Source organism: Fusarium redolens (assembly GCF_020744475.1).
Source record: "Fusarium redolens strain MPI-CAGE-AT-0023 chromosome Unknown BKA55scaffold_11, whole genome shotgun sequence".
In the NCBI taxonomy this organism is placed as follows: Eukaryota; Fungi; Ascomycota; class Sordariomycetes; order Hypocreales; family Nectriaceae; genus Fusarium; species Fusarium redolens.
Window position 1 is genome coordinate 1,214,390 of NW_025763674.1, and position 12,287 is coordinate 1,226,676.

Consider the following 12,287-nt stretch of genomic DNA (forward strand, 5'->3'; position numbering starts at 1 on the left):
AAGTGAGCTACTTGCGGCAATCAACGAATAGGCAAGTATGCGCGGTTATGCCTTCATTACACGGAGATCTTTAAAGGCAAAGACTCTCAGTTAAGCTCTTACAGTCACCTATGCATGTAATCATGGAGGAGGGCCTAGGTCTAACCAGGCAAGCAAGAGGAAGACTTTATTACGCCATATAACCTGCCTCTTCTCAATTAACGCTATAGAGAGCAGTTATAAGACTCGATAGGCAGTCAAGCATCGCCGTGACCCTTATACTTATACGCATAACTACAAGCCGAGCTATAGGCCAAGGGCACATCTAGTTCATCATCAAATTACAAGTGATCAAGAGCAGACTATGCGGCTGCTCACAGAAGCCGGCATAAAGCCCAAAGAGATACAGATGTTTATCAGGCTCTTAGATAAATTCTGCCTTATAATATAGCAGGATATCTATAATACTATTACACGAAGCAAACGAGACCTTGCCAAAGGCCAAAGCTCAATACATGCCCTTACTAATGAGCTTGTTAATTCAGGCTTTAGAAGCCATTTCTGCCTTAATTAAGATAATAAGGTCACCGCAGTATTCTTTACTAATGCAGACTCTCTTGCATATACTAAGTCCTATCTAGAAGTCATAATGCTTAACTATACATATAAAACAAATAAGTATAAGATGCCTCTTCTTAATATTGTTAGTATTAATGCTTGCAGAAAGAGCTTCTGTATTGCATTTGCATTTATAAGTAGTAAAGAAGAAGCAGACTATCTCTAGGTTCTCTCTTGCCTCCAGGAGGTATATAAAGCACAAGCAATAGCTCTTCCTTCTATAATACTTACAGATCGATATCTTGCTTATATAAATGCAATTATAAATACAGCTGCCTTCCCCGAGCTAATACATCTACTCTGCATCTTTTATATCAACCAAGCTATCTTGGCCTATTATTAACCTAAGTTTATAAAAGGCTCAGATAACCCCCAAGGGCATAGCAAATAGCTTAAGTTCTAGAAGAGCTTTAATCAGATTATAAGCTTAGAGACTCAGGCTGTTTATGAGGAACGGCTAAAGAAGTTCAAAGACACCTATGCCCCAAGCCATCATAATAAAGTAGGTTATATTATAACTACTTGGCTCAATCCGTACAAAGAGAAATTTGTAAAGGCTTGGATAAGGAATACCCTTTACTTTGGTTATATAACAATATTACCGGCAGAGGGGATATATAATCTTATTAAGAGATACCTAAACAATAACTAAGCCGATCTCTTTAAGTATTGGCGGCATATTAAACGAGCTGTAGATAATCAGCTGCAGAGCCTTTATAATAGCCTTACTTATGATAACATTAATGAGCCCACTGTTCAAAGTATCCGGTTATCACGACCTTTATTTAGTACTGTTATTAGTTAGGTCTCTCACGAGGCTTTACTTAAGGTTAAAAAGCAAGCTAAACGCCTGAAAGCCCGTATACCTGCATATATACGAGCATTCAGTAATTCCTTCGGTTTACCATATGCTTATATCCTTAAGCCTCTACTGAAGGATAGTCTTTATCTCTAACTATCTCACTTCCACTCTCATTGGCATTTATAACGCCCGGGAGCCCCCCTACTTCTTATTAAACCTCGAAGGGTATTTGATCGCCTCGCTGATAAATCAGTACTGCCGCCAACAAGTACGCAGCGAGAACCTTATATGTTTAAAGAGGTTCAAAAGGCCTCGCAGCCAAGGGCACAACCATAATGCTCTGCATGCCAGCAGATCGGCCATTAAAGAAGCTCCAAGATATGCCCTCTCTGTTATAGTAACATATTGCCCGCTCCTTATTAAGTCCCTCTAGTACTATAACCAGTAGCTAAGCCTTATATAGATCCTCAATTGCAGTCAGTTATAGCCCAACCTACTATTATTACAGTAACTAAGACAGAAACACACATAATAACACGCATAAGGACTATCACTTCTATACCGATCACAACGCCCTCTCCAGGTGCCTCTCATCCAGGTGCCTCTCCTCAAACTTCCCCTCAAACTGCAAGCATTACAGTAGCTGCACCTAAGGCATATGATAGTGCTCCTGCTATCTATAGACGATATATATCAGACCGCGATAAATGGTATTCACAGCAGCCTCAACGCTGCCGCACTAATAAGCTATATTAGAAGGCCATAAAGCTTTATTTAAAGTACCTAAAGGCGAATCACAAATAGGCCTGTAGCTTAAGTCAAATAGGTAGTTATATAAGAGCTTTAAATGGTAGGAAGCTTCGGGATTAGACTAAAGAGGAGATAAATGCATATATTGACTTCTCGAATTAGGAAGAGGAGCGGGTATATTATACGGTTGCTAGTCAGGCTCAGTATACTGGCCGAAGAGGTATTAAAGATAGTATGCATGCCGCAGAGGAAGATAGTCAGATACAGCAGGCATATTATAATAATCAGATAGCCATATAAAAAAATGATTCATCAGCGGTCAATCAAATAGATATATATATCACTAAAAAGAGTAGAAAAAGCTCTATCTCTGAGCAATATAACTGATGTTTATCTGCTGATTTATTATACTTTCTGATTGAGTTACAAACTTATACTCTATTGAAGTTATATCCCCAAATCAGGGCCACTATGAAGGTATTACAGAAGCACCATCACAACGCACTATCACGGCTTGAGTTATAACAATCACTTATTTTTAATGCATTTGACTGCATCAAATGACAGTCGGCACATATTATGAATCAGGAAACATTAGCTCAAACGATTATCACGATGCGTATCAATACAGCAACTTGGAGGTGATTTAGGAGAGTAATATATATATAAAAGGCCGGCGTTAATACTGCTTTTGACTTCCTTCTTTCCTTAATATAATACAATACATTACAAGAAGCATTTCAATAAATCTTACAATTACTACATTATCTATCCCTTCAACACCATATCTCTCAACCCTAATAACAATCAGGCCGTTCAGATCTACGAGGATAATACGGTTACCCCCTCTTGCCGTATTCCCTCTAGCCAAAACAACCAATTCGTCCTCCAGCCTATATAGAGTGCCAATAGCTTGCCTGGCTATATAAGTACTGGTCAGCATATAAGAGAGTCTTCTGGGTTCTTTACCCCTATTCCCGTCCCTATTCTCGCCAGTCAAGAGAACCGTTCAGTTGCCCAGCCTATACATAATATATTCGATATTAACAGCTAGATAGCTCAGAATACTCCGGCAGGTATAAATCATCAGTTGCACCTTCTAACGCCTCAGCAGCTACATACGGCACATAACACTACGTTTATCCCGGCCAGTAATCCAGCTGCTATAACCACCACTACCTATGGATACCATGTTAAGGGCAACTGGCATATAGGCCAGCTTCACGGTGCCATCAACGAACGTATGGCTCGCCCAGTCCCTGATACTATGCCCTTCTAGACTGCCAATGGCCTTATACATCAAGATCAGGCATATCGAGCTAGTCCCCCTATCCCTAGGACAATATAGCCTACGCCTGCAGTTAGAATGACTATATATATGCCAACTATTCAGGTTACACAGCAAAATAGGATACATATTCAGACAGTTAACCCGCAAGGGCATATACAGTAGATTTGGCAGGGAAGGCAGTAGAGGGGAGACTTATATATTGCTTATTTAATGGCATAGTGCCTTATTTATAGCTCTTAAGGAATACATAATATTGCTTTACATATTCTATCTAATTATATATGCATAACCTATTACTATGAGGATTAATCAGGCATATCTACCGCTATTAAGTCACTTGCTAATAAAATGGGAATTTGATGTATTAAAGTAATAAAGTATATATCATTAAAATAAGCAAAAAAAGCTCAATTAGATGATATATGATATATATATATAATTAATCGGGGTTGCTGATGTGATGATATCTTATTTGCACGGGTACCCGTGCGGGTATGGATGGCCCTAAGACATATTGCTTAGTCATTTTGAATGGCAAGCTTTCTGCGTCTATCTCGCCATTCTAGACTAAAACACGCCAATATCCCAGCTGAACCTTGATAACGCCAATCACGCAAGAGAAGATCAACTCATGGGTGCAAACCACTAGATAACCGCTTTGACATTGACACATTTACTGGAGAATGATCGCCATAGATAATGTGCTCATCTGCCGAGGTTACAGACAGCTTAGGCCGTTTGTCCCTGCAGCTTTGATAACGACATACCCGACGTTGTACGCGCCATATGAGGTGTTCAAGACTGCCGTCCGTCTGCCTATAAATACACTATCTTTCTCAGAAGATTGTTCCGAAGTAATTATTCTTAATCGAATTCGTACATCGTGATTGGACCCAAGCATTTCTCATCATGGCTTCCTCAACTTTTGAGAGCTCCGACCCAGCCGTTTACAAAGAGTATGAAGCTCAATGGTCCACTCTCCCCACTGATGCTGAAGGCTGGATTAAGCGCGCCCAGGACGTCGCTGAAGTCCTAGCAAGAGATGCACCAGCTAGAGAACGCGCAAATAAGTCTCCCAAGGCTGAAGTCGCTCTTCTCAAGCACTCTGGTCTTCTCAAGATCCTTGGCCCAGCTAAGTATGGCGGTGGTGAACAGCCGTGGAGTGTTGGTTTCAGAGCAATCCGTGAGGTCGCTAAGAAGGATGGGTGAGTTTTTCTTTGATTGATATTGACGTATGGAAGCTAATGAATGATAGATCTGTTGGCATGCTTCTGGGCTACCATCTCGTCTGGTCCACAACAGCCAACGTAGTCGGAACTCCCGAGCAAGCAGACCGCACCCACAAACTCATCATCTCTAACAACTACTTCGTCGGCGGTGCCGTCAACCCGCGGGACAACGATCTCAAGATCACTTCCAACGGAGATAAGCTTATCTTCAAAGGTTTCAAGAACTTTAGCACTGGCGGTGTAATTTCCGACTTGACCGTCCTTGAAGGTGTTTATGGAGAAAAGGAAGAGCATATCTTTGCTATTGTTCCAACGCAGCAGCCCGGTATTCAGTTTAAGCATAACTGGGATAATGTTGGATTGAGACTTACGGAGTCCGGGGGTGTTAATATCGAGAATGTTGAGGCGCCGTGGGGTGATGCGTTGGGATGGGATATTGAGGCGAAGAAGCCTGATCCTAATATCTTGGCTATTCCTTTCACGAGTCTATTTCTGCCGACGTAAGTTACCTCGTTCTGTCGGTTGCCCTGATTCACTAACATGAGATACAGAATTCAACTAAACTTTGCTAACCTTTACCTCGGCATTGCGGCCGGTGCTCTTGAGTTTGCCAAGGAGTATACTCTCAAGAACACTCGCGCCTGGCCCTTCGGTGGCGATGTAAGTACCACTATCTCCCAGAACAACAATTCCTAACAAATTCAGAACAAGGAGAAAGCAACAGACGAATTCTACATCCTCTCCACCTATGGCAACTTCTTCGCCCATCTCCGCGCCACCGAAGCTCTCGCCGAGAAAGTCAATGCTGAAGCCGACTCTCTCTACGCAAAGTACTCACAAGATCGCTCCGCTGTTACAGCCGAACAGCGTGGTGAGTTCGCAGAATGGGTCGCCAGTCTCAAGGTTGTCACTACAGACACTGGTCTTAAGATCACGTCGGGAGTTTTCGAAGTCACTGGCTCGAGGTCAACTGCTGCAAAGGTTGGATTGGATAGGTTCTGGAGAGACTTGAGAACGCATACGCTGCATGACCCTGTGGCGTATAAGAATCGGGAATTGGGACGGTATCTTTTGTTGGGAGAGTATCCTGAGCCAACCTGGTACACTTGATCTGAGAGAGTTTTGGCTACTAGACAGATCGGAAGCCAATGAGAATTTCATACCCGTCTAGTACTTAAGTATAATGGATATTGTTTGAAAAAGGTGTGCAATTTGTTGATAGGTAGCTTCGTAATATCCTCTAGTTTCTCATATATCAGGAACAGAGGTAACAACAAGTGAGCTCTTCCATCATTTAATAATTACAAATACCCTCCAAGTGCTTCCAATCTACCATTCCCCGAATAAAATCCCAAAGAGAAAAGGCGTTCCTCATTTTCATAAACCAACACCTCAGTTCTTTGCCTTGTTTGTCTCAGGGCCGGCGTAAGCCTCAGTCTGACCGATCTTGGTCCAAGGTGCGAAAGCCTGCCATTTCGGTTAGTTACAGAGCAATCACAATGACTAGGAAAGAATACTCACATTCTTGACATTGTGCAGCGTTGCAGCAAGTTCAGGGAAATGTCGACACAAAACATCCTTCATAGTGTTATTCTGCACCCAATTGATGCCCTCATGAGTATACACCTCTGGGCACCAACCGTCGCCAGCAAGGAAGCGATCGGATTTGATGCGACGGGACGCCATGAGAATAAAGACGCGGAAGGCAGTGTCACTGAAGCCAAAACCCTTGGGAAGAGGCTCGCTGAGTGTACCGACTAGCAGATCCACAGCCTCGAGATCGCCATCGTAAACTTCTTCTAACTCAGCAGCTAGCTTGGCATCACCACCTGTAAGATCAAGGAAGTTTTTTGCAGGTGCCATATGGAAGAGGCGTCGGAAAGCGTTATAGCGAGGAACGCCGCGCTCACGATCACGAAGGATGTCAATAGTTCCCAGATCCAAGTGTCTCCCAAGAGGGAAGTCTTTATCGCCCGGGATATTCAAGTCGCGCAAGAAATTCGGCATGTTATGAGCTCGAATGGCACCTGGGTAGTTAACGCCGAAGGAGTAAAAGACATCAGCGAAGGAAAGGCCAAGGCCTGATTTGTCTTCGTCAAAGGGCTTGCGAGCTGACTCGAATGCAACGTCTTTGATTGGCAGAGTTCCCTTGTGTTGACCATCTTTGATACTGAAGAAAGCGACGTTATCTGGGATAAGAGGATGAAGACGGTAGACGGAGACGAATTCTTCGGTAAGGCAGTATGGGACATTATCGTGGTCGACGCCTGAGCCTGGGATGCCGGAAATGACTTCTGATTTGTTGTTAAAAATACGACCAAAGACATGCCAGAGCTATTATTGTCAGCCAGTAATCAATCATCAACCAGGATTAGAAGACATACCTTGTCACCCAAGAGTCCCCCACCAGTTGCGCCGATGCTGCAGAATACAGGTGTACTCACAGTGTGAATCTTGGCCATAAGAGCACAGTTGATAAGTCGAGCAGTATCAAAGATCTGATCACTCGACCAGCTTGGGTTCGAAAGATGAAGCTGCGTGGCAATGGCATTGTGCTCCAGTGCAAACAGAGTATGAAGAAGTTCAAGCCCCAACCACCAATTTTGTCTGAAACCAGTCTTGGGAATACCATCTTCTGATCGAGGGAGAAACTGCACACCATCTTCGCGCGTGACATGAAGCTGACCAGGATATGATTTATCGCACTGGCCTCGTAGAGCTTTTGTCTCGGCTTCAGTAGATCCGTAGATCTGAGAGGCATCCCACCAATGGGTACACTCGTTGGTATAAGCAGGTGTCTCTAGATCCTGTTGGGAAAGGGCGCGATCTTTCTTGGTTCGGGGGATCTTCATGATACGCTGAGACCATCTGTCGGCTTTGTCTAGAGGAATCTCAACGTCTTTGTCACCATCTGTGACAAGGAAGTGTTGGGCCCAATCGTGAACCTGGAACTGGATCCAAGCTGCAGCGAGGAGGTTGACAATCTCAGCGGGTTTGAATTGGCCTTCAGGTCTAGCCAGGATCCGCTCCGAGATAACCCTCGGGTTGGGCGTGAGCAATTCTTGCTGAGTTGGCGGCGTGGTATACTTTCTTGGAACATTTCGACCAAATCTCATACCAGCGCAACCCATCTTTGGTTGACTGAGATCATTGAAATCGCCATCTGAGTTCCTAGTCGCGATGAACTTTGAGTTCTTCATGGGGCATTCTGCCGCAGTGCCCTGGAACTCAGCATTGGGGTACGTGTCGTGAAGATTCTTCTCGCGGAGTTCATATCGAAGACCGAGGAGATTGAGGACACCAAGCCATGTGGGGAGTTTGTGCCAGTGGACAAAGATATTGACAACTTTCCAAAGACAAATGTAAACAAACTTGAAGATAGATTTGAGGGAGATCATGTTGAAGTGAGCGAGTCCCACGAGTAGTGTAACAACAGATAAAGAAACGGCGAGAGATTCCTTACTAAGTACAGAAGCCATCATGCTTGTGTCTCTCACATTTCAACAGGGGATTATGGTCGCTTTATACCTGTAATCACATGCTTCAAACTAGGCAGAATACAGGCACATGCAAGTCATCCATCTCTTGTGATCTATCGCCCAGTGCGCGAGAGGCGTTGTGCTAGGTATCACAGTTTGTCCGAAAGCTTATTTGTTGACTCACAAAGCTGTGTCCCCTCTATTCTTTATTTTTCCGAGCAATTCACCTATCGTTAGCAAAGCAGGAGGTGGTGCCTAGCAGATGAGGGGAATGGCGTTCCACAAAGTGTAAAGTCTGTCACTGCCGAAGCTTATCGTAGGCAATTGCTAGAACCTCGTCATACACCGTTTGGGCTGTGCATTGCATGTGTGACTTACTGCGAGTGACCAATTAAGTAGATGAGTGTTAAAAACATGTGAAGAGGGGGACTCCAGGTTCGTGTGACGTTTGTTCAGCTTTCAATAGTTGAACCCCCCTGTGGCGGGAGCTAAGCTCGTATAGAACACGCACCATACCATATCCACAAGATTTCAAGTCCAAAATATGTGATGGTGTCTAAAGCTATCGATAGCCTATCGGTCTAGAGCTAAACCGACCTTTTAGCGTTGATGTTCTAATCCGTGGCTGCAGCTGAAGTTGCGATAGTTATTTGGTGGTTGAAGCTCGTTTCTCCCCTTACGAAATCGTCGTGTTTGATTGGCTGATAATGTTTCGCAACTGAGACGTGGCTATGCAGCTGAAAGCTGGACTCTGTTTTGAGCAGCCGCTCTCCGAGCCCTTCGCTTGGATATATGGTAGAATGACATAATAACAAAGTTGAAGGAGTAAAGGAGAATAGCGCTTAGGACTCGGGCGTTTGATACTTGGATCAATAGAAATGCAATCAACTCACTCATGTTTTGCTCGAGGTAAACCTCTGAAAGGGGAACTACGGTGTTTTGAAGGTGACAGGCTGGTTTATGAGGCCTTTCCTGATATATCTGTCCACCAGAATGACAGATTGTCCGAATTAACTAGTATTAAATCCTATAGATGTCTGGTTTATAAATCTGCACTTTCAAATCTCGAGCCGCTGGTCATGACCCTTTTCAGCTTTCCCAAGATGTCTCTAGGTTGACGCGAGGTGAGAACGTCAGTCTGGCTCCTCTTTATACCAGCAGCAGTCGGGGTTTTGCGAGGAAATCCGTCGACACACCAGCTCTGAGTGTCGCCTACTTGCACCCCCGCGACCTTTTCTCGCTTGAACTTCTCATATCTGCTTAATATGGGATCATACCCGGGTGCCTCTTGAGCCCCCGTCTTCCATGGAGAAATCTCGGCAGCACCTATTGAGAGCCGTGAGACCTCTATACGTCGAATTATCTTGCAGGTGAGGAGTGATTTATCTCCACCAGATATCGGACAGCGGTCCTTACTGTCACATATCTCGACCAGGAGTCCGATCTCCCCTTGCACTTCAACAGGCCGTGGCCGAGAAAGAATAATGCCGATCTTCAGAGGCTTGTCCAAGTCAATTCTTTTCTTTAGCTCTAGCGCAACTGGGTGTAGGTCGTGATTCCCATTCTCTAAAGGAGGTGAAATGTCGTTTTGTTGGCTTCTCCTTCTCGCGGCGGCGACTTGGTACCATTCGTCCAGTCCCCTTCCAACAGAGAATTTGAAAGAACTTCTGTTGCCGGTTGAGATTATATCACAGAGCTTATCTCGGGTTGGGTAGAGAAGAAATCCCGGAAGTTGAACGACGAGTCCCTTGGAGATGAGTTTAGTAGGATGCTTTGGGTTGTCTAAGGGGAACGGGTATGCTTCCATTTCGCCAGACATCCATGTGAAGGGAGCCCATCTGTATCCTTCCGAAGACAATCTTTTTCCGGGCAAGAAGATTATCCCAGGAGGGATTGACTCTCCGAAAGCACCATCCTCGCCAACTGCTTTCCAGAATCTTTCCATTAGTTTCTCGCGATCTTCTTCTCGCGATGGGGACAGCACTGAGCTTTCATCGTCTTTTGGAATGGGGATATCAAGCAAACTAGATAGTGCCAAGGTCTCTTCCCCCGGGGTTCTGGTGGTCTGTTTCAAGAAGTCACCAGTGAGATTCAGTCATATCCATTATGTTTAGCAGACTCACCCGATATCGAACCGCTCTCCATGCACTTGCGACCAGCAAAGCACGCTCAGAAGTGCTTTCCTGTGCCAATGCCTTTCTTGGTCCCGTTTTCATCAAGTTGTGTTCCACCTTGCCCCTCATAATCTCTGTCATTGAGCTCCTCAGTGTATCTTGGTCATTGGCTTCTCTCCAGAATTTGTTCAAATTTGGAGGCTTTTTGTCATACACGTCGTGACCCCCCAGTGCGAGATGCAATTGGTCGCTTACGAAAGCCTCTTGGAGTGTCCATAGTCGCATCATCCATCCACTGGCGAGTATCTCGGCTCCAATAGTACGACAGTTGTAGTCAAAGGCCCTTCCATCCATCATGAGATAGCGATCAAGTATGATACAATGCTGAGCGTTGTTGAATATGTGGTGAATGAGACCAATGGCCTTTCGTTTCAACTCAGCATGTCTTGTATCACCCTTACCGCGCTGCGGGATGGCAAATGTATCGAGCCAAAAGAGATAAGATTCTCGTTCACCAAAAACCTGTTTCAACAGGTTCTTAATAGCCCTTAACTGACAGACGTGGATTTCTCGTTTACTCCTGTTTCCTAGTCCCTGTGACCAGACATGGGATATTGTCGCAAAAGGTGTCCCGTCTTTCCATTCCTCCACTTTGATCTCAAGATTCTTGGTTTCCTTGTCCTCGAATATCCTTATTAATGGGAAGACGCCAGTTCTTGGATGATTGCTTCGTTCGAGGACGTCCAAAACGTCATCTTCGTTTGGGCCAATCATACCGCAGTCCTTGTCGTCTACGGAGTCCGTAGCACTGCAGGACAGGGAATGCGATGGCTTGTATTCCGGAGTTAGAGCTCCGTTGCTGTCAAGAGGGCTGTCTGCAGCTTCAATAAATTCGCATTTTGAAGGGGTGCACCGCTGGCCATGTCGATAGTTATGATGGCGATTATGGCGGTTCTTTTCATGCGCCAGTACTGTAACATATAGTAGGGTCGCGTTCCGACTGAGCTGCCCTTTGACTGTCGCTTGAGATCTTGGGCACCAGCCATCGTTGAACATCATCCTGGACACATATGCTGGCGGTCCCCAACCTCCTCCATCATCGAGTTCCCAGCCTGGAAGATTGACATTGCAGGTCCTCATCATTCTTGTTAGAACAGCAGAAACTGTCTCCCCTAAGATCATTATACAGAGGTTTCGCTCGTCAGAAAGCTCAGTTGCCCGACTCCCTCTCTCATATCTCTTGGCAGGCTGTGGCACGAGCATGGATGGTGAGCTTTCAGCCAAGTTTGCCAGGACTACTTGCTTGGCAAGCTCCAATATTTGGTTTGCTTCAAGGAATCTCATAATGGCGGCTCCTGGGTCTTTCTTGTGCAAGTCTTGCATATGATCGTGCCATTTATTTAATGCGCCGGGTAGTTTTGTCGTGTCGAGTTTACCCTCAGAAACAAGCTTATTGCGAGCCAAGAATGGCTGCTTTTCATTACGAACAACACAGTAGATGAGTTGAAAAAATAGCCAAGCCTGATCAAGTGCGGGGCGTTCGAGATCGATACAGCTGCTAAGCTGTCCAGACTCTTGCAGTCTGTAATTTTCATCGATTCGATAACCATGTTGCTTTGGAAAACTGACGAAGTTGTCATATGTCCAGTTCAGGTGCTTGGTAGAACAGCAGTTGTCGAGTGTGTCAAAGTATCCCACTGTAACTGTTCTCAACCATTTGCTGTCATAAACATGACGCAAATGCTGCATAGTTACCAATTGTGTAACAGCAACCGGGGTACGAAAAAGGTGTATGCACTTCCTCTTTCAAACGGTAAGCGCGTGAGATTGGAAAGGCAGTGTTTAATGGAGTAGCGTAACTGTAAAAATGGAGATTGAATGAAAAAGAGAAATTGCCAAAAGAAGAAAACCTAGACTTGGGATATTTGGGCAAAGTGCGCAATTGCGCGGACTTTTCAACCTCTCATATTCCCCAGCCTGATTTTACAATAACCGCACGTGGCTTGCGTTCAATGTGACAGGTTC

The 12,287-nt window shown here is 44.8% G+C and overlaps 3 protein-coding genes across 3 annotated transcripts; 1 reads left to right on the top strand and 2 right to left on the bottom strand.

Annotated features, from left to right (window-relative positions):
- Window positions 1-4,037: 4,037 nt before the first annotated feature.
- Window positions 4,038-5,861, top strand: BKA55DRAFT_665047 (acyl-CoA dehydrogenase/oxidase). The gene is made up of 4 exons (XM_046197733.1): window positions 4,038-4,645; window positions 4,696-5,169; window positions 5,221-5,329; window positions 5,375-5,861. Exons 1-4 carry the CDS (start codon window positions 4,350-4,352, stop codon window positions 5,777-5,779), a joined length of 1,284 nt encoding a protein of 427 aa, XP_046047643.1. The 5' UTR covers window positions 4,038-4,349; the 3' UTR covers window positions 5,780-5,861.
- On the bottom strand, window positions 5,862-8,155 carry BKA55DRAFT_573880 (heme peroxidase). Its single transcript, XM_046193243.1, has 3 exons — window positions 7,054-8,155; window positions 6,191-7,003; window positions 5,862-6,136 (listed from the first exon to the last, which is right to left on the bottom strand). The coding sequence occupies exons 1-3, from the start codon at window positions 8,149-8,151 to the stop codon at window positions 6,062-6,064; spliced, it is 1,986 nt and encodes a 661-aa protein (XP_046047644.1). The 5' UTR covers window positions 8,152-8,155; the 3' UTR covers window positions 5,862-6,061.
- Window positions 8,156-9,084: 929 nt separating this feature from the next.
- Window positions 9,085-12,249, bottom strand: BKA55DRAFT_573882 (uncharacterized protein). The gene is made up of 2 exons (XM_046193244.1): window positions 10,272-12,249; window positions 9,085-10,213 (listed from the first exon to the last, which is right to left on the bottom strand). Exons 1-2 carry the CDS (start codon window positions 12,009-12,011, stop codon window positions 9,191-9,193), a joined length of 2,763 nt encoding a protein of 920 aa, XP_046047645.1. The 5' UTR covers window positions 12,012-12,249; the 3' UTR covers window positions 9,085-9,190.
- Window positions 12,250-12,287: the final 38 nt, after the last annotated feature.